The following is a 22,350-nucleotide window of genomic DNA, read 5'->3' as shown; positions in this document are numbered from 1 at the left end:
AACCGCACGCCGTTTTTTTTAATTATTTAATAAATAATTAAAATTAATAATTAAAATTAATAAATAATTAAAAAAAACGGCGTGCGGTTCCCCCCATTTTTAAAACCAGCCAGATAAAGCCATACGGCTGAAGGCTGGTATTCTCAGGATGGGGAGCTCCACGTTATGGGGAGCCCCCCACCCTAACAATATCAGCCAACAGCCGCCCAGAATTGCCGCATACATTATATGCGACAGTTCTGGGACTGTACCCGGCTCTTCCCGATTTACCCTGGTGCGTTGGCAAATCGGGGTAATAAGGAGTTATTGGCAGCCCATAGCTGCCAATAAGTCCTAGATTAATCATGTCAGGCGTCTATGAGACACCCTCCATGATTAATCTGTAAATTACAGTAAATAAACACACACACACCAGAAAAAATCCTTTATTAGAAATAAAAACACACACATATACCCTGGTTCACCACTTTAATCAGCCCGAAAAAGCCCTCCATGTCCGGCGTAATCCAGGATGATCCAGCGTCGCATCCAGCGCTGCTGCATGGAGGTGACCGGAGCCGCAGCACACACAGCCGCTCCGGTCACCTCCACACAGCAAATGAACACAGCCGCGCGATCAGCTGCTGTCACTGAGGTTACCCGCGGCCACCGGTGGATGCAGCGGTGACAGCGGGTAACCTCAGTGACAGCAGCTGATCGCGCGGCTGTCTTCATTACCTGCGTGGAGGTGACCGGAGCGGCGGTGTCTTCTGCAGCTCCGGTCACCTCCATGCAGCAGCGCTGGATGCGACGCTGGATCATCCTGGATTACGCCGGACAAGGAGGGCTTTTTCGGGCTGATTAAAGTGGTGAACCAGGGTATATGTGTGTGTTTTTTATTTCTAATAAAGGATTTTTTCGGGTGTGTGTGTTTATTTACTGTAACTTACAGATTAATCATGGAGGGTGTCTCATAGACGCCTGACATGATTAATCTAGGACTTATTGGCAGCTATGGGCTGCCAATAACTCCTTATTACCCCGATTTGCCAACGCACCAGGGTAAATCGGGAAGAGCCGGGTACAGCCCCAGAATTGTCGCATATAATGTATGCGGCAATTCTGGCCAGCTGCTGACTGATATTGTTAGGGTGGGGGGCTCCCCATAACGTGGAGCTCCCCATCCTGAGAATACCAGCCTTCAGCTGTATGGCTTTATCTGGCTGGTATTAAAATTGGGGGGAACCGCACGCTGTTTTTTTAATTATTTATTTATTTATTTTACTGCACAGTATAGACACGCCCACCGGCTGCTGTGATTGGGTGCAGTGTGACACCTGTCACTCAGCGTGGGGGCGTGTCTCACTGCAACCAATCATAGGCGCCTGTGGGCGTGGAAAGCAGGGAATATGAGATGGCTGTGTACAGAGCACAGCGCGCCGGCCGGTATAAAGGCTCGGTCACGCTGTGCAGGCCGGCCAATCACTGCAATTCCACAACTAACAGGGCTGTGGCATTGCAGTGGTCTGCCAGCCAATCCCTGCATGAGGGCTGGCTCTCAAAAGAGCGCCAACATGCAGGGATGAAGACCACGAGTAAAGCACGAGTATTGCAAAATTACTCGGTACCCCGCCGAGCAGCCCGAGTACAGTGATACTCGTGCGAGTACCGAGTAGTTACAAGCATGCTCGCTCATCACTAATATTCATTAATTCAATGTTGATCTAATGCCTCAACATTGCTGGATAATAGAATAAACGTAATTTGTCTTTTTTTCCGCCTTATTTACTCTGTTTCCATGTTTGCTGTCACATCATATAAATAATTATGGTAACACAATTTTCTTCAATAATCTTACCTCCATTGGGAAAGCTTTAAAGTTGACCGTATGCTCAGAACCTCGCTGATTTTCTCTGCCCCAGTGAAATTTTACTTCATGTAACTCATATTCGTGACTACGAGGCAGTGGACCTCCTGTTAAAACTAAAAATTAAAATATAATCAATAAATATATCATACATATAATAATAATAATCAATCAATATAGCATACAAACTGTGGAATGGTGAGGAGTGTAGAATAAGAGTAAACTTATTTTTAGTTAGATATTTTATATGAAGATAAAAAATTATAACAATGGTGATGGCTCAGCCAATCTGTATCTGATTCATGCTGAAGCCAAAATGAATCCATATATATCAGTTTTCTCACAAGACAAAGGAAAGCATACCATATTTTTGAATACTGAAAAAAAATGAGATCCATGAACTATTCATTTATGTCATGATTGTTTATTAATAAACTGCTGGAAACCTAACATATACAGCTTAGTGTATGTATGTATGAATGTATGTAAGTGTGTGTGTGTGTGTGTGTGTGTGTGTGTGTGTCTACGAAAGTAATCTACACAGTCACACTTACAATCATGAAATTTTGCACAGCCACTTCATTTGACTCGGGGAACATCATAGACTATGTTTTGAGGGGAAAAGTTAACGGAGTGCTTTACAGTTATTCGCCAAAAAACCTGCTTACATTAAGGTCAATGGAGCTGGGAACAGATCTGTTATTATAGACTCCTATTATGGACAGCGTAAGAGACACACACACACAGAAAGAGACACACATAAAAAGACACACAGAAGCAGAAAGAGACAGAAAGAAACAAACAGAGACACACACAGAAAGAGACACATAGAGAGAAAGAGACACATACAGAAAGACACACACACAAAGAGACACACACACACACACACACACACACACACGCACACAGACACACAGACAAAAAGAGACACAGAAAGAGACACAGAGAGAAAGAGACACATACAGAAATATACACAGAAAGAGACACACACACAGAGACACACAGACAGAAAGATACACACAGACAGAAAGATACACATACACAGAAAGAGTGGGAGAGAGACAAAGAGAGGAAGAGTGGGAAAAAGAGGCATAGTGGGAGAGAGGGAGATTGGAAGAGTGGGAGAGAGGGAGAGAGAGAGAGAGAGAGAGAGAGAGAGAGAGAGAGACTTCGTTACAATCCAAGGCAATGCCGAGTTCTACAGCTAGTTATAGAATAAAACAAAAAAGCACTAAATGGAAAAAGAAAAATCACATATTACTTTTATTGTACAGCCACTGAGCATTCAAAAACTACAATTTTTTTCCAGCTTTAATTACAATGATAGAAACTTCTAAAATCTGGCTAACCAAAAAAAAATCACATTTTTGCAAGACCCCAATCGCAAGACCCCAATGATATGTGGTTGGTGTTTTGGTCTACAAATAATATTTTTTATATAGTGATATCTATTATATTCAAGAATATTGAACAATGATGTTCAGAAAACATTATAAAACACAATGGACTAAAAAACCTAAATAATATAAAGAACCTTCAGATTAAACTTAGATAAATAAATATTAGAAATCAATGAGTCTACATTAGGCTGCAGTTTAGTTATATACAGTGTTAACATATGGCTATGCTTAGCTAAACATTCATATAAGGGATTTGTTGTTTTCTTTTTTATTTAATTAATTGTTCTACCCAATTAGCTTAAAAGTTTTCCAACCATCTGTCACTCTTTCATCGTAGCATTTATCGTACATCTGCCTACTCAAAATGAAATCACAGGTACTGTCATATAAAACTGGTAATTAAAAAAAGCATGTCCATGGTAAATACCTTAACAGAAGAGATAGCTATTCAAATAGTGTTATTTGAAGTTATGATTCTAAATATATTTCTGCTCCTTTAGGTATTGTACTCTACAGATGAAAGTCAAAATTTAGCATAAAACATAAAGTCCTTTTTATGCCAAAGCAGCATAAATAAGCCGAGCTGTACACAATTTATGTAAAATGTCTGCAAAGCTGCATTTTGTATTCTATAATGATCAACTCTTGTTAGTGTAGAAGCTTTAGATAAGAACTGTTAAAATATTGCCTGCAGCCAGGTCAGATAACTAAGCTTTCCTGCTTGTTTTCTGAAATCAGGGCAAAAAATGAATATATGAAATAGTGCGAAACATAAAAAAAATCACCATAGTTAGGGGTTGCACACAGTGCAATGGCATGTGAAACAGTCTCTGCAAGATGGATGATCACTATAGTGTCACACCAGGGCAAGGGAACACCCAGCGTGTGGTGCAACACATAGGAAAAAACAGGGAAGATGTGAAGGAAAGCCCTGTGGATGATCCTTGCACTCACTAACATCTCTAGACGGGTCCATCCCCCATGCGCTGTCAAGTGCCCTTGCTGACCCTAAACTTACCCTGACTAGGATGTTGGCCAATGGGACACTAGTCCCACTACTAAAATAAAACAACACTAGGAAGGAAAGATAAATGGGTGGGGGGAAACACAACAAAAATCACTCCTTGGTTTCTTCAGCAGGGACCTTTGCAGCTGAACTGAAACAACACCACAGCTATGCAGACATGAGCTCCTTCAATGTGGTCAGTATAGACAATCTATCACTGGCATGGAGTAAAGCTACGAGTGGGTTTATATAGCAGAAGGGTGTGATGTCAAAATGCTGGAGCTGTGATTAAGGCTGAGTAATCTTAGCCAGCAGGGAAAAAGTTCTTTCAGCTTCAAAATAAAGTAATTCCATTCTAATACAAGATTTAACCTGCGAACATGAGACACTCGTGACATATAGGACCAAACTATGAACATGTAGACACTATCTCCTGTTGTTCATTGTCTTATTTAGTTACCAAATTATCCTTTAAAGCTATTGGAAGAATATCTCCTAAAAAAAATAATTTTGGAAACTTTTAGACCAAATACGGAAGCCCAAAAAGGTACATCAAGGAACAAAAGCAGACTAAACTCTTAAGGCCGCTTTACATGCAACGACATCGCTAAGGAGATGTCGTTGGGGTCAAGGAATTTGTGATGCACATCCGTTCTCGTTAATGACGTTGTTGCGTGTGACACGTACAAGCGACCGCTAACGATCAAAAATACTCACCTTATCGTTGGTCATTGACACCCTGTCCATTTCCCAAATATCGTTGCTGTTGCAGGATGCAGGATGTTGGTCGTTCCACATTGCTATGTGTGACACCGCAAGAACGAGGAACCTCACCGTAGCTGCGGCCGCCCGCAATGAGGAAGGAAGGAGGTGGGCGGGATGTTCGTCCCGCTCATCTCCGCCCCTCCGGTTCTTTTGTGAAGCCGCATAGTGACGTTGCTGTGACGCCAAACGAACCCTCCCTTAGATAGGAGGCATTTCGCCGGTCACAGCGACGTCGCTAGGCAGGTAAGTACTGTGACGGGTCCGAGCGTTGATGTGCGCCACGGGCTGTGATTTGCCCGTGACGCACAAACGACAGGGGTGGGTATGCTCGCTAGCGATCTTGCTAGCGAGATTGCAGCGTGTAAAGTGGCCTTTAGCCTTTTAATGTACATTTATTTCTGATACCATCATGTGTATGTGACAGATGAAAAAAACACTACAGTTGAAATAATGCAAAAATATTTAAAAACATAATATGCAGTTTTAAAAGTGAAAAATGGGAGAATAACTATTTAAAAAAAGATGAAAAATGATGATGAAATATTAAAATTAGTTTGGCTTTAGATTTTAGGTTTTTTTTTATTTTAGTAAATTATTTGATAAATAAATGCATTATAGTATAACCCAAAGGTAAATAGATCTAAATGAAAATTACATTTATTCCATTAAAATACATTAATCAATATAAAAATTGATTCATATTACTCCAATTTTCTAATATTTTATTTTGAAGTCTAAAATGTACCTTTATCAGCAATGTAAAAAACCTTCTAACTCAATTGTCACTGTGGCAAGGGTGTCTTAACACACAGCGTTTTATGAAAAAAATGCAATTTTAGGTGCCAGACGTCAGCTGATTTTTATTCATATATTTTTTCATTATTTTTTTCAAACATCTGCATGCTTTAGGTAATGAAAATGGTTTGGCATTTTGCCATATATTTCTGTATAGGAGACAAATAGTCAACTGTGTAGCCAAAATATGCATGAAATGTATGATTTTGTTTTACAAGCATCAAAGGAAAAACTGTGTTAAGGTAATCTAAACTAGTTGTGGGATTTTTTTTAACAACACTCGTGAAAGCAATAATATCTTATTTGCATACAATATAACTAGGATTAAAGGGAAGTTGGCAACAAAGAAGACAAGGAAACAGATTAAAAGACCAAATAACTAAAAAGTCAATTTTGGGGGATATGAACAAGATTCAGGAAACCTCATTTAATGTGGTATTTGTGTTGTAACAATACTGTTCTGAAAAGACTTCCTCTCTCAGTGTCAGACTAAAGCTTGTCAATGCCCAAATGTAATACAAAGACTTATCCAAAGTGGTGGCATCTGGTTATGACAGTCATGGCCAAAAGTTTTGAGACTGAAGCAGTATACTTTGTGAAAATCAAAATTTGTGTCAGTGTTTTGATGATCAACAAACAGATGAGAATATTATGAGTGTGTACATTACTTGCTCTTATCATTCGGCCAAGTTGCCAAGTTGTTGCCTGACTCCGAAAGCCTGTCAACTTGCCAAATTACAAAAACACAGGGGAAGACCTGTCAGTGTTTGGGAGCTGGGTGCAGAGAAGTTTTATGGACAAGTCATCTTATATATACAGTTGTGGCCAAAAGTTTTGAGACTAATAATTTTGGTTTTCACAAATTTTGCTGCTTCTGTGTTTCTATATCTTTTGTCAAATGTTTCTATGCTTACTGAAGTACAATAATAAGCATTGCATAAGTTTTTAAACATTTATTGACAAATACATCAAGTTTACGTAAAGACTCAATATTTACAGTGTTTATCCTTATTTTTCAAGTATTCTGCAATTTGCCTTGTAGCTAGAGATCAACCTCAGGACCAAATTCTGACTGTTGACAACACATTTTTACCTAATCAGTGCTTGGACATTACCAAAATGTCAGTTTTTTTGTTTGTTCACCCGCTTTTTGGGGATTAACCACAGGTTCTGAATGGGATTGAGACCTTTTGAATTTCCTAGCCACAGACGTAAAGTTTCAATGTTTTATTTACCCAGTTATTTAGCTATCACTTTTGCCTTGTGGCATGGTGATCCATCATGCTTGAAAACAAATTGTTTATCACTAACATTTTTTACATCCTACATTTATTATGCTCTGGGGTTTGGAGATACCCCACATCATAATAAGGGATATTGAATTTGCAGCATATAACATCACTACAAATTGAATTTACTGGGAAAATCATCAAGAAAAGGAAAATTTGAATACTGCCTGGTCCTATTATTTTTACTAGATATCATTCTTTATTCTTTATTCATGGCAGTGTTCTTAGGCAAAATTGTGATTGAGTCCTTGGATGAAAAACAACCTCAGACATGAATGGTCTCTGGATGCTTCACTGTTGGCATGACACAGGACTCATGGTAAGGCTATGTGCGCACGTTGCGTATTTTCATGCAGTTACACTGCGATCTGCACCGCAGCGTAACTGCATTTGTCCTGCGTCCCCAGCACAATCTATGAAGATTGTGCAAATTCCATCCCCACATTGCGTTTTAGAATGCAGCGTTTCGGCTGCTGCCAAGACGCTGCGTTCTAAAAAGCAACATGTCACTTCTTTTGTGCGTTTTGGTTGCAATGTCGGTCTCTCTCTCTGTCTGTCTGTTGGTCTATCTGTCTCCCTGTCGGTCAGTCTCTCTCTCTGTCGGTCTATCCCTCTCCCCCCCTCTCTCATACTCACCGATCACTGACTGAACATCGGCGCGGCACTGCACGGCTGTCCCACTGCTCCGGCGGCTTCTCCTGCTTTTGAAAATGCCGGCCGCTTATTATTCAATCTCGTATTCCCTGCTTCCCCCGCCCACCGGTGAGTGCTTCACCTGTGATCGCAAATCAAGCCGCGGCACACAGACAGAGCCGCGCGATCACAATGAAGTCGGGTGAAGTTCATCCGAGTTCATTCTGATCGCGCGGCACTGTCCCGCAGCCAGCCATGCTCTTTTTCACAGTGTGGTCGGCTCTGCTACAAGTCTATGGGGATACAGCAGAGCCGAGTGGGACCGCACAGTCAAAAATGTGCGTTCTTGAAGCATCCAGAAGGCATGAATTCAGCAGGAATTCTGCAGTCAAATGTGTCTCAGAACGCAGCTTTTTGGTGGCGTTCTGAGACGCACATGCAGTGACTTAAACGCTGCGTAATAGAACGCAACGGGCGCACATTAGGCTATGTGCGCACATTGCGTATTTTCATGCAGTTATGCTGTGATCTGCACTGCTGCATAACTGCATGCGTCCTGCATCCCCAGCACAATCTATGAAGAAATTCCATCCCCACATTGCGTTTTAGAATGCAGCGTTTCGGCTGCTGCCAAGACGCTGCGTTCTAAAAAGCAACATGCCACTTCTTTAGCGTGTTTTGGTTGCAATGTCGGTCTCTCTCTCTGTCTGTCTGTTGGTCTCTCTGTCTCCCTGTCGGTCGGTCTCTCTCTCTGTCGGTCTATCCCTCTCTTCCCCTCTCTCATACTCACCGATCACTGACCGAACATCGGCGTGGCACTGCACGGCTGTCCAACTGCTCCGGCGGCTTCTCCTGCTTTTGAAAATGCCGGCCGCTTATTATTCCATCTCGTATTCCCTGCTTCCCCCACCCACCGGTGAGTGCTTCACCTGTGATCGCAAATCAAGCCGCGGCACACAGACAGAGCCGCGCAATCACAATGAAGTCGGGTGAAGTTCATAACAGTTCATTCTGATCATTCTGATCAAAGTATGATTTTTGGATGTGCGGTTCATGTCTTTTTCTTCAACTATGTTGCGTGACAGAGTTATGTCAGCTGCCTTGTCCTTATTATAACATGTAAACAAGAAAAAAAGGGGTGCACAGCCTAGAATAGAATGATGAGTGCAGCCTTATGTGTGAAATAATAATGTACGAGGAAGAGAAAAAGAGCACACATAATTCAGGTGCACATCAAAGGATTTTTTTGACAAAAAATAAACAATTTTATTGGGTCCATGTAAAAACACACAATTATAAAATTATTTAACACGTGTTACGCTGGCTAACATGGTAATTTTCCTGGTAAAGAATGACTGCAATTTTCTAAACTCATCAGAGCAACAAGGCTGCCATTTTTAGGCTGGGAAGAGCCAAATAACCATGGGCCTTCCTAGCCTAACACCAGCCCCCAACTGTATGCTTTATTTTTCTTTTAAGAAAATGGTGTGTGGTCCCCTCTACATTAGAGAACCAAGCAACATAAAGCAGACAGCTGAAGGTTTCAGCCCCCAGCTGCCTGCTTTACCTGTGCAGGTTATTAAAAAGAGGTGGGAGCCCATATCATTTTTTTTCTTCATTGTTCACAACAGTGTACAGGCACCTTTACCCATGCAAAAAAACTTGTTGATTGGCTGTGCTGCAGCCTCTCAACAAACTTTATTAGCATACGAACAGCAACCGAACTCTGACATTTTGTAAAAGTCCATGTTCGAGTTTAAGCCCTGGACACCCGATGTCTGGTATGAACCGCAAACTTTACAGTTTAGGTTCGTTCATCCCAATTTATTATCTTTTTGTGTACATTCAGAAAAAACCTATAAGGCAGCTTTCAAATATTTTGATTTTGGAAAAATATGTTCAGTGTTGATGGGTCTTTTTAGTAGAAAAACCAAAAGAATGAGCTGGAGTATAAGTTGGTATATATGCAATAGAAGCACATTCACACGGTGGCCATTTCACAGACAAAACTCAAGAGAAAAAATACACAAAATGAGCATATACCGTATAATAACGTAAATAAGTAAATAATAGTAGTACATTTAAATAAAATAGGGCACTTGTTTAACAATAGTTTATCAAAAAGCCTAAAAGTCATTACACTTTGACAAGGTATACCCAAATGGGATGGTCCTACTCTAGTATTAAAACCTTACCTTGCTCTTATTGAACATATACCAACTTACATTCCGGCTGTCTTTTTTCTGTGCTTTTTTTGCTCTCTGTACAAATGGAGTGTGCTCTCTCCCTCTGAGCTAGACATTGAATCTATATAGCTTCTCGGGACAGGCGGCTGGATGTCACTGACGCAAGGTAAGATTAATAGCAGAGTAAGACCATCCCAATGGGTACTCTTTGTTGTGGTGGGATGGTTTTTATGCTTTTTGTGATAAACACTGTAACCAAGTGCCCATATAGTTTAAATATGCTCATTTTGTGTCTTTCTCTTGGATTTTGTCAGTGAAAAGGCTACGATATGAACATACTCTTATTGCACATATACTAACGTATACTCCGGCTCATTCATTTGGTTCTTCTGCATTTTTTTGTACTCTGTACAAATGGGGATGTGGTTCCTCCCTCTGAGCTAGACATTGCATCTTTATAGCTTCCCATGGACAGGTGGCTGTAGTTTTGGTCTTGTCCTTTGACACAAGGTTGAGTTTTAATACTAGAGTAGGACCATTCTGATTAAGCACACCTTTTAGCAGTGGGGTGTAATGTCTACAAATATTAATCAAACCGTGTTAAACAAGTGCCCTATGTTCTTTAAATGCACTACTGTTTATTTTACTATAGGGTATATGTTTGGTGCCCCTGATGCTTCAGTCGCCACAGAGTATTGCACTTTATTTTAAGTGCGATATTTGCTTCGGGTAAGGAGGGGGTTAATCACCAGTGTTCCACATTTCACATTTACATAAAGCTTAGGAGCCTTCTCCCAGGGGGGATGGCTCAGGGTAGGCAGGGGGGTGGCCTTCACGAGGCATAGGACTTCCCCGGTCACTGAAGCCAGCCACCTAGTGGGCGGTTTCCACTTGGGGTAGAAGTAGGAGCACACTCACATAATCACTAGTCAGTCTACCCGGGACACCAGTTCTGGGACACAACACCATCACCTCTTTCTTCTCTTCTCTTCACGGGGTCTGTGGCTTGGTGCAGAACGCTCGGCCCAGGTGCCTCACAGCTGGAAGGGCAACTGTGAAACAGGACTTTTTTCTTCTTTCAAACACTGGTGACTTCTCCTAACTTATCTGGGGTTGACGGAGCCCATCAGAGCGAATCACCAGTACTTTCTGAGCGAGCGGCATAGCATAAAGAGTGAGTAAAGACACCTGGAACCACAGCCACTGACTCTGACTTTTGATTACCGACACCGCCGCTCCGCGCCTTGGCACTCAAACGCCATCACTACTCCCCTAATCATGCTCCCCGGGGCCCACTTCCCCTGTGGGGAGCGATACCATCTCTGGCTTCTACTTCCATCTACCCCGGAGGACAGCGACAGCAGTGGCAGCTAAATACCTAGTCGCATACCACAGGTGGCGTCACAACATTCATCCTACTACTATCCCCACCATTATCTCTCTTTATTGGTGTACACTTCGGGGCACAAAGCCGGGCAGACCACCATGACATCCCGGATCATCACACCAGCCCGGTGACGAGTAACGCAGGTACGAGATCCCCCGTGCCTGACAACCCCTGCCCCTTGGGTGCTACATATGCTCATTTTGTATTTTTATATGGGGTTTTGCCGGTGAAATGGCCACTGTATGAATGTGCTCTTATTGCACATATACCAACTTATATTGAGGCTCATTCTTTTGGTTTTCCATATTTTATGTAACCTGTACAAATGGGGGTGTGGCCCCTTTCTCTGAGCTAGACATTGCATCTATATAGCTTCCCATGGGCAGGTGGCTGTAGTTCAGGCCTTGTTCTTCCTTGTCCCTATTTACACTGATATCACTGATGCAAGGTGAGGTTTTAATACTAGAGTAGGATATTCCAATTGGGTACACCTTGCTGTGGTGGGATGGCTTTTATGCTTTTTGACCAAGCAGTGTTAACCAAGTGCCCTATGTTATTTAAATGCACTACTACTATTTACTTCATTATAAAGTATATTCTCATTTTGTGTTTTTTCTATTGGATTGAACATCTTTGTTATACCTTAATATCTAAAGCTGTAGAAAATACTTAATGGGTGGTGCGACTGTACTTTAATCCTTTTTGATGTATTACAAAATATCTTCCATCTTAACCTCATCTGCATAATAATAATTACATCTTTATTTAGCATCCCAAATAGTCCTTTTCTACATAATTATTTTGCCATGTGAAAGAATCATTTCATCTTAAAGGGAACCTGTCATCAGATTTTTCCCTATTAAACTAAAAGAATCACCTTCTGCAGCTCCTAGGCTGCATTCTATGAAGGTGCACCTTGGCCCTGACTCCCCTTCCAGACCCCAAAAATAACTTTATAAAACTTGGTCCTTAGGTATGCTAATTACCTTGGTTTGCCAGATGGGCGGGCTCATTTTCTGCTCCTTTATCCCCCTCCTGCCACTGATCGCTATCCTCCTTCCTTCATTGATGCGTTCCTCGTCGCATTTTCAAATCTCGCACTTGTGCAGTTAGGTCTGCTCGTGCAGGTGGCAGTTCGCTCTGCCATATCGCGGCCAGAGCAGAAAACATAGCTGCCCTAGCTCGCGCCGGTGAGCTAAATGCGCAGGCGCGAGATTATGGGCGGGTACGAGCATGGCGCTGGTGAGGTCGGTGCTGTGCATGACCTCACCAGCGCGATGCTCGTACCCGCCCATAATCTTGCGCCTGCGCATTTAGCTCACCAGCGCGAGCTAGGACAGCTATGTTTCCTGCTCTGGCTGCGATAAGGCAGAGCGAACTGCGCCTGCGCAAGCAGACCTAACTGCACAGGTGCGAGATTTGAAAATGCGATGAGGAGGATGACAGAGGGAGTTATCCCATCAATCAAGGAAGGAGGACAGCGATCAACGGCAGGAGGGGGATAAAGGAGCAGAAAATGAGCCCGCCCATCTTGCCAACCAAGGTAATTAGCATACCTAAGGGCCAAGTTTCATAAAGTTATTTTTTGGGTCTGGAAGGGGAGTCAGGGCCATGGTGCACCTTCATAGAATGCAGCCACGGAGCTGCAGAAGGTGATTCTTTTAGTTTAATAAGGAAAAATCTGGTGACAGGTTCCTTTTACGTTTGCCACTTCTCTACTTAGGCCTTCATCTTCATCAAACCTCTATCTAAATATTACATAAATTAAAGTAATGATGTTACAAAGTGTAGCAATTATTGTTTAAAAAATTAAACTCTGGTAAAGGGTTATTCCCACCCGAGCCTTTCACACCTGAGATAACTCTATCCATATGTCAACTACTGAAGGTAAATGTAGAGAAAGCTGAGAGTGGCTGAGCAATGCTGCTTCTATTGCTCAAAGTTACAGAAACAGCGTAGCTCTCTGTGCCATAGTGTTTCCATAACTCTCATTCATTTTTTTCAAGAATTATGAAAACAATGTAGCTCAGAGGCTTTGAGCTGTTTCTGTAGCTCCATCTTGAGCCTAGAAAAAAATATTATCATCTGAACCATGTAAGGCTGTTTTCTTTTCTTGGGTGTATCTTATTATCTAGTACATTGGATAAATCATTGTCAAATCAATAAGTATACTTCTGAACTAAGTTATATAAACAGTCTTGATCCTGTAAGCTTGAAGGTAGTGTGAACTGAAAAGTGTCTAAATAAGACTTAAAGGGATGGTTCACCCATACTCACTATTGGCCACATTGATATTATATTGAGAAACAATGTTTCTCTCAAATGCTTTGTGTTGCCAATAGTGCCTGTGAGTGGCACTACTGTGCTATACTCACCCCCTTTGCATGACCACCGAGCTCCAAGACCTCTGGGATCCGGTGAGGTCACATCAACTGAGGCGGGGCTCAGTCTTCCAGAGTGACTGGGCTATGGGCAGAATTTCCTCGCTCATCACAGCCCAGCATCACAGCCCATTATCTCCCTGCTCCCTCCTCCACAGTAGAGCACCACAAGCAGAAGACATGCTGGGCTGTGACGAGCTGGGAAACTCTGCCCACACCCCAGTGATGCACGGAGACTGGGTCACGCCACGGTGATGTCAGGAAAACAGAAAGTTGACGTGACATCACTGGATCCCAGAAGTCACGGAGCCTCGGGGTCAGGTGATGGGAAAAAGCGGCCCACAATAGCGCCACTCACAGGCACTATTGGGAACACAAGGTATTTTAGATAAACCTTGTTTCTTAACATAATATCGATGTGGCCAATATTGAATAAGGGTGAATCACTTCTATAAATGTCTCAGTGATCGTTCTGTCCTAAACCTGTAACTCTTTGTTACTTGGCAGCTATGCTAACCGTTCTAATACTAATACAGTAAAATTGAAGAACAGACGACATCAAGGTCATCTGCAAAAAATACACAAGAGCCTGGAAGATTTTATTTCTCTTCATCTGAGCTACTCTACTATTAAAACAGACTGTAGCACAACATATAAGCTAATTGTAAAACACACAGTAGTAAAATGGTTGTTTGAAACACTAAAGTAAGGTGAGAACAAGGACAGTGCGGCTCATGATAATAAACCTTCACTTTCATACTACAGTATAACAAAAGTTTGTGTGTCATAGAATCTTATTATATCTGAGCACACAGAGCAGCTTTGGGAAATGTATCTGATGCATTTGATTTTCTCACAGAGCTGAAGTGTCAAGATTGCAGTTTCAGTCATATAATTCCTCAAGTCTTCTGTGCAAGGTTAACACTAAAACAAGAATGTAATCTTAGGGTAAATTAGATTTTATGAAAGGCAAGTAGAATGCATTAAGAATTTTATTTTAATAGCTTTCTCCGATGCTACTTAGAAAAGGAATTTATTTGAATACAATACTAATGTGGAACCATAGCCAAAAGCTGTTTTTAACCCGACCTTGGACGTACCGGTACTTCTCAGGTTGTGTTGGTCCCTTTAATGCAAGCTCCCCTGGTCAGCCTGCATCTTTCTCCTCAGTTGATCTGATCAGCTGACATGTGCAGCTAACAGGCACGGATAGATTGGAGATAATCTCAGTTAAATCCTGCTGTTAATTTTCACAATAAAACATACGAAACCAAAGCTGAAATGGATTTCAATGGAAAAAATGTTAAGAAACATTCTCTCCTGAACAATGACTTTTATATAATGCAAAATAAAAAAAAGAACAAAAAACACCTCCCAAAGACTGAGCACATCAAGCAAGTCTACTACGAGTGCACTTATAGGGCCAGCTTGACCTAACCCAGAAATGCCTCTCAGCCTATCGCTGAATGGCTCAGAGACACTGGCTATTTAAGGCACCCACCCCCTACAGGAGGTGCCTGGGCAACGTGGTCCAACCTTAGGGATGCATTGCTAGTTGTCAGGTGAGTCCAATGCTATAGGTTCTAACAATTGTCTTTACCAGCAGTGCCCACTGTACCTTTCCTACCTGTCATACCCATGGTAACTGCTTCACCCACTGTACCATCTGTGCCTGCTGTACCTGCTACACCCACTAGTACCTGCCCTTGCTGCTGCATCTGCTACAACTGCCACATCAGCTGTACCCACTGCTCCAGCTGTCCTGTCTGCATCCTGAGAGAGTGTGTCCTATTCTGTGCCTTGGGGTCAGCTGTCTGAGTACCGGAACTCCCTGGAGTAGCACCTGGTGGTTTCCAGCATCTAAGCCAACCCTCACCATCAATGGCTCTGCTGAATATCCTTTAGTTGCATAGTCACGCCTTTCTAGGTTGAGTCAGTGCTGCAGCCCAGTGGTTCCACTCTTGCTTGCACGCGCGAGCTTTACACATATTCAGTATTCACACACCTGAAAGGACCTGATTTATAAAACTGTAACAATATTTAACCCCCTACAATGAACATCATAAAAAAAATAGTAAACAACAGCAAAAATGCTGTTTATTTACTATACTGCTATAAAAAAGTAGACTAAGATGTGATCAAAAAATCTAATCTAGATAAAAATTATATCACTAAAAACATCATCTTATCCTGCAAGCAACAAGGCTTCATGGAACTCTGTTGGTGGAAAGATATAAAAGTTGAAGCTCTTAACCCTTTCACGACTGATGAAGTACTGGTACATCATCGGTCATGTCACGGTAATTACGAGAGGCTGCTTCTGTCAGCCGACGGTGATCTCTGCACATGTCTGCTGATTAGCAGACACATTGGGGCTAATAGGCATGGGTAGATCCACCCACGCCTGCTTGCCACTTAGATCGCGCTGTCAAAATGTGATGATTGCAAATTTAATGATCGCAATGGTGATCGTGCCATTCCCCGCTGCCATCAAATGCCTCGTGATGTGATCATGGGGCGCCAATGGTTGTCTTGGCAGCTCGAGGTCATGTATTGACCCCTGATGCAACCATGATATACTTCCTGTTAGAGTCGACAGTGAGGCAGCTCTCACAGGAACATTGGATTTCTGCTGATCAAAGCTGCGCAGCTCTGATCAGCAGAAATGAACAATTGATCAGACTGTGAATCCATAAAGTCCCCTAGGAAGACTAGTAAAATAAATAAAAAATGTAAAAAAAAACGTTTTTTAAAATATGTAAAAATAAAAAAAATCAAAGTTCCCATTACCCCTCCCATTCGCTCCATTGAAAATAAAACAGTTAAAGAAATAAAAATATACACATATTTGGTATTACTGCGTTCAGAAATGCCTGATTTATCTAAATGTAAAATCAATGAATCTGATTACATGGTGTGGAGATAAAAAATTAATTGTCACAAAAAAATTTTAAACTGCAATAACAGGAGATCAAAACTTAGTATCTGCACAGAAATGGTATAGTTAAAAGCGTCAGCTCAAAAAACAAAAAATAAGCCATCATGAAAAATAAGCGCAGATCATGAAAAATGAGAACGCTACGGGTCTCAGAAAATGGCACCAAAAGCACTACTCTTTTTTTGGACAAACGTCTGAATTTTTTTAACCTCTTATATAAAGTAACAGTTTATATGTTTGGTATCTACGAACTCATATTGACCTGAGGCATCACATCACACTGACATGTTGGTTTTAACATACACAGAACATGGTGAATAAAATATCCCAAAAACAATTGTGCAATTGCACTATTTTTGCAATTTCACTGCACTTGGATTTTTTTTCCCGTTTTCCAGTACACTATATGGTAAAACTAATGATTTCATTTAAAAATACAACTCATCCCGGAAAAAAACAAGCCGTCATACAGCTCTCGGAAGAAGGGAAGCAAAAAACGAAACGGAAAATCTCCAGGGGGTGAAGGGGTTAAAGGAAACCTGTCATGTGCCCAAACGCTATTAATCTACAGCTATGGGATTAATCTGCACTTAATAGCGTTCTAAAGTTCCAGCAGCAGTGCATCAATACAGAGTCTGCCATTAGTCAGAGTGGTGACGGAAGTTGCTCTTCGCTGCGCTTCCATTATCGGCTGAAGGTTACCGGTAAGAATAAAGTTAATCTCCTCCCAATAGGTGGGCTTTCAATGTTGCAGCTGAAGAGCTTTAGAATGCTATTATCCTGTACATTAACACTATATGGAGACATGAAAGGTCCCCTTTAAAATATGGTGATGCATAAACAATTTTTGTTTCTGCAAAATTATTGTTAATGTGCAAAAGTAATAAAAATAGCAAAAAGTCCTGTATAAATTTGGCACCACTGTAGTTGTACTGATCCAAAGGATAAAGTGGTTTTATCAACATTACTGCATGGTGATCATAAAATTTAAAAAATCCTTATTGCTATTTTTTTATATTCTGCATCACAAATATTGTAGATGTTAAAAAATGTGCCAAAAATGGTATCAATAAAAACTGTCATCCTGAAAAAAAAGCTCATACAGCTCAGTGTACAGAAAAATAGAAAAAGCCTAGCTCTCATAATTAAACAATGCAAAAAATCTTTTTCGTAAAAAAAAACATTTTTTTAGTAAGTAAAAAAGTAGCACAACATAAAAAATGTATTGCTGTAATCATACTGACTAAAGCTGTCTTATCCCTTACACAGCATTGATTTGTTCTTTCAACCTTCAAAAAATCAAAATAAGATGTGTGACGGGGGTACTCACTCTGTTTGTGTCTCAATTGCATTGAGGTAGACACTTTAAATAAAATGTCTTTAAATACGCATGCCGTCAAAACAGAAAACAAACAGCCTTTAAATGCAGGAATATATTAAATGCATTCCAAACGTCGGTCCTTCGGGTATAGTCCAGTATATAAGTCCCAGCAGAGACTTCTCACAAGAGGTCTTCTTACCTCTGCACACTGACCCCGGTCAGTATATCAAACTCCCCTCTCAGAGGTTCAATCCTGGAGGTAGTAAAACACCTCCACACACAGAACCATGTGCCAAACAGACTGACAACATTTTAAACAATGTGGCCTGTCAGGAGTAACACCTTTAACACACCCATGGGTGGGATATGTAGGTGGTCAGACCCACCCATCTCTCCAGCCACCTGAAAATCTGACCCAGAGAACACATATACAAAGATGTGGTACTAAATGTACCAGAAAGAACCTTCAGGTGTCCACCACTATTGTGGTGCATACTACCCATTTACAATAAGTCACCATCTTACAGGTACTAGTAGCACAAATGCTCTTTAAACTTGATATGGCTCTGCCCACCCAAAAAATCCAGTTCATTTTGCGCTACTCAATTAAAATGCCCCCCTCCTTTCTGACAACCACCATGTACAGTTACAGCGGTTAGCATTAACAAGTCACTTGTCAGGGGGAGTTTCTCCTTTTCTGGAATGTTAGGGGTTCTGCAGATGGCACCCACAAACTATTACTGGAAGATTTGTGCTCTAAAACTCAAATAGCGCTCCTTCCTTTACAAGAAATTTTACGTTCCAAAACTACATTTTATGACAACATATGGAGTATTGCCACGTTTTGGGAGAAACTGGTTAACAAATTGCAAGATCTTCTTTTATCTATTATTCCTAAATTGAATATCTATTATTCATAAAATTCTGTAAAACACCTGCTCACTAAAACTGCAGATGAATATTTTGAGGAGTGTGGTTTATTAGTTTAAAAAATTGAGTGACTTTATTTATTTATTTATTGGGGGGGGCTTTGCTGTTCTACCACCTTCCTTGCTCCAGATTGTGGCTAAACAGTAGTTACTGGCCACATATGGGGTATCAGGACTCTCAAAAGAATTTTCACAGCAAATTGTGGAATCCATTTACTCCTATTACTATTGTGAAAATGAAAAGGTTTGGTCTAATGCATCAGTTTAGTTTTTTGTACAAAAAAAAATGTATTCTATCAGTAGTTTCTTCCACTTTACATTAATTCTTGTGAAGCACCTAAAGAGTTAACAAATTTCCTGAATGCGGTTTTGAGTACTTTGAGGGGTGCAGCTTTTTAAATTAAATTTGAAAGTGTTCTGACATATGGCCCCTTCAAGTTCACTTCAAAATTGAAGTTAGATAAACATACAGGATTTGTACATTTCACTGAAAGGATAAAAAATTGCTGTCAAGCTTTCACGTCTTCTAACATTCTAATGAAAAAGAAGACATCTTAAAAATGATTCAGGTATGAAGTAAACATATGGAGAATTTTATTTCTTAACTATTTTGTGTTTCTTTTTAGGGGCATAAAAATTAAATGCTTGAAAATTGCTAATTTTTCAAATGTTCACCAAATTTTTGAAAAATAACTACACATTTCATCAAACTCAAATCACTGGGATGATATCAGTAAAATATATCCTTTGTACCGTGTTAGCCAGTAGAGATAAAAAAAAATTGTTTAAAAGAACTGAGAGTCCTCAGTGGTTGATACCTTTTAATGGCTAACTGAAAAGATGGTAATAATTGCAAGCTTTCGAGACTACTCAGGTCTCTTCATCAGGCATGGTATAACACAAAATCTGAAGACTCTTCAGATTTTGTGTTATACCATGCCTGATGAAGAGACCTGAGTAGTCTCGAAAGCTTGCAATTATTACCATCTTTTCAGTTAGCCATTAAAAGGTATCAACCACTGAGGACTCTCAGTTCTTTTAAACAATTTTTTTTTATGGGATGATATCAGAATCACTTGGATATATAGATGTATTTTAAAGTGTGTAACTCTGGAATGATTTTATATATCTTAGTGATTCTGGGGTTGTGTCATCAGATTTTAAAGGGAACCTGGCAGCAGAATTGGGGCCTATAAGCTGCGGCAACCACCAGTGGGCTCTTATATACAGCATTCTAACATGCTGTATATAAGAGCCCAGGCCACTGTGTAGAACGTAAAAATCACTTTATAATATTTACTTCAATGGTCGCTGTGGTGGAGTTGGGTCATATGGGTGTCTCCGTTCTCCCATGCTGGTGCCTCCTCTTTCAGCCATCTTCGTCCTCCTTCTGAAGCCGGGGTGCATGACGCATCCTATGTCATACACACTTGCCAGTCCCGCACAGGCGCACTACAATACTTTGATCTGCTCTGCTCAGGGCAGATCAAAGTGCGCCTGTGCAGGACCTCAATGCCGGCATGTGTGCATGACATAGGACGCATCATGCACCCAAGTATCAGAATGGACGAAGGATGAGAAAGATGGCTGAAAGAGGAGGCACCGGCACCAGAAAACAGTGACGCCCATATGACCCAACTCCACCGCAGCAACCATTTAGGTGAGTATTATGAAGTGATTTTTACTTTCTACACAGCGACCTGGGCTCTCATATACAGCATGTTAGAATGCTGTATATAAGAGCCCACTGGTGGTGGCCGCAGCTTATAGGCCTCAAATCTGCTGACAGGTTCCCTTTAAAATGTGGCCTGGCCAGAGGGGGAAAACTGGTTTCGACAGTAAGGGGTTAAACTTGTTCTTTTAAGAAAAGATACAATAGGAAGTAAAAAAGCATAAGGAAGAACTGGAGAGTGAACAGACACAGCTTTTTCCATGTCTCACAAAATTGTACAGCGTAATAGTGCAAAATTCTCAACCACTAACAGGAACATTGTGGGGGTTTAAGAGACGCCATTCTAGTTTTTGGTGGCCATTCCAACAGTTAGAAAACTACAACTCTAATATTTATCACTTATCCCACAGATACACAGAAGCTAAATTTTGAAATGCCCCTTTACAATTCAATTTTGTTGTACAGTTTGGTACAAAGTTCTCAAAGTAACATTGTGAGAACCGACTGTTGTAGACTTCAAGAGCGATGAAGCCTACAGCACATATTGAAAACCTTTTATCTCAAATACAATATGAACCAAAATAGTAAATTCCAATAAATTTCTGATACTTATCATTAGTAGCTATTTATGTGAGCCAGTTCTTAGTTTAGGTTTAGATTTCCTTTATTCTCCTCTGCCATGCTTGGCTTTGAAGTCCTGCCAAGAGTGAATTCAATTTTAGTACTGTGCTAATTCTTGGCAAGCTCAGGACAAAACTTTAGGGGCATGATTTTATGATCTGCAACTTTAGGATGAAACAAAAGTGCTGATGACCGTGTAGATATACTACAGTGGCTTCTTATTTTTATTTTAATTAATTCTTTAACATAAAATATTACATTCGGGTCTATAAATTGTTAGTTCTGAAAAATTCCAACGTTTAAATAAGGAACATTGAAAGGGGAATTGTCAAATAAAACACTGTGGAATTCCAGAGAAGGCAAAGATGTCTTAATTTAACTTGTCTTTGTAGATTCTGTCAGAAGCCATCAGGCAAAAAAAACAGATAGACAAGGCAGGGTCAGAATCCGGAATGAATACAGAATAAATGTGGTCAGGGTTACTTAACAAGGTCAGAATCAAACAAAGAACATACAAAAAGTACCATATATGTAGGAAAATCAATAAATTTCATTTCCCAGCTATAAACTGCGAGTTTAAGTAGGGAGTGGTACTACCCTATTGGCCAAAGAATGGAGCTGATTATAGATGCTGAGTTGTTGGACGGAACAAACCCATTCACAGCCCAGCCTGACTAGATGGCATCACGTATTGCAGCTACACCGGCATTCTTGGCTCGACACAGCTTATGCCTCCTACCAATATTAACCATGACATCTCCTTTAACATCAGCACTAGTAACAAGATGAATACAGCCGCTTCTGACAAAGGCAGACATCACTGGAGCATTTTTGGTTAGAGACGTTTGTCCCTAATTAATGTTTTGCATTGGTTAGGGATGAACTACCCAATAGATTCCCTTTAAGAAGTGTAACATTTATCATGAAACTACATTATAAGGGTAAAGTTTAATGATTGCTGCTATAACTACTCCAAGGTTCCGGGCAATTTTACATTTTTCATTTTTGTGTTTTCCTCCCCTTCTTCTGAGACCCATAACTTTTGACTTTTCTGTCAATATTGCCATATGAGGGCTTATTTTTTTTTGTGGGACGAGTTGTACTTTTGAATTAAAATCATTAGTTTTACCATATAATGTACTGGAAAATCGGAAAAAAATTCCAAAAGTGGTGAAATTGCA

General features: G+C 40.7%; 1 protein-coding gene across 1 annotated transcript in view; it reads right to left on the bottom strand.

The window, feature by feature from the left end:
* Positions 1 to 22,350, bottom strand: part of CA8 (carbonic anhydrase 8) — a 209,501-nt gene that overhangs the window by 94,937 nt on the left and 92,214 nt on the right. Inside the window, exon 3 of the mRNA XM_075316334.1 lies at positions 1,838 to 1,962. Within this exon, the coding sequence (XP_075172449.1) occupies positions 1,838 to 1,962 (125 nt within the window). The remainder of the gene's footprint in view (positions 1 to 1,837; positions 1,963 to 22,350) is intronic.

The sequence above is a fragment of the Anomaloglossus baeobatrachus genome, chromosome 6 (genome assembly GCF_048569485.1).
Source record: "Anomaloglossus baeobatrachus isolate aAnoBae1 chromosome 6, aAnoBae1.hap1, whole genome shotgun sequence".
Taxonomy (NCBI): domain Eukaryota; kingdom Metazoa; phylum Chordata; class Amphibia; order Anura; family Aromobatidae; genus Anomaloglossus; species Anomaloglossus baeobatrachus.
The sequence above is the reverse complement of the archived record's forward strand: the minus strand, read 5'-3'. Positions and strand labels throughout refer to the sequence as shown.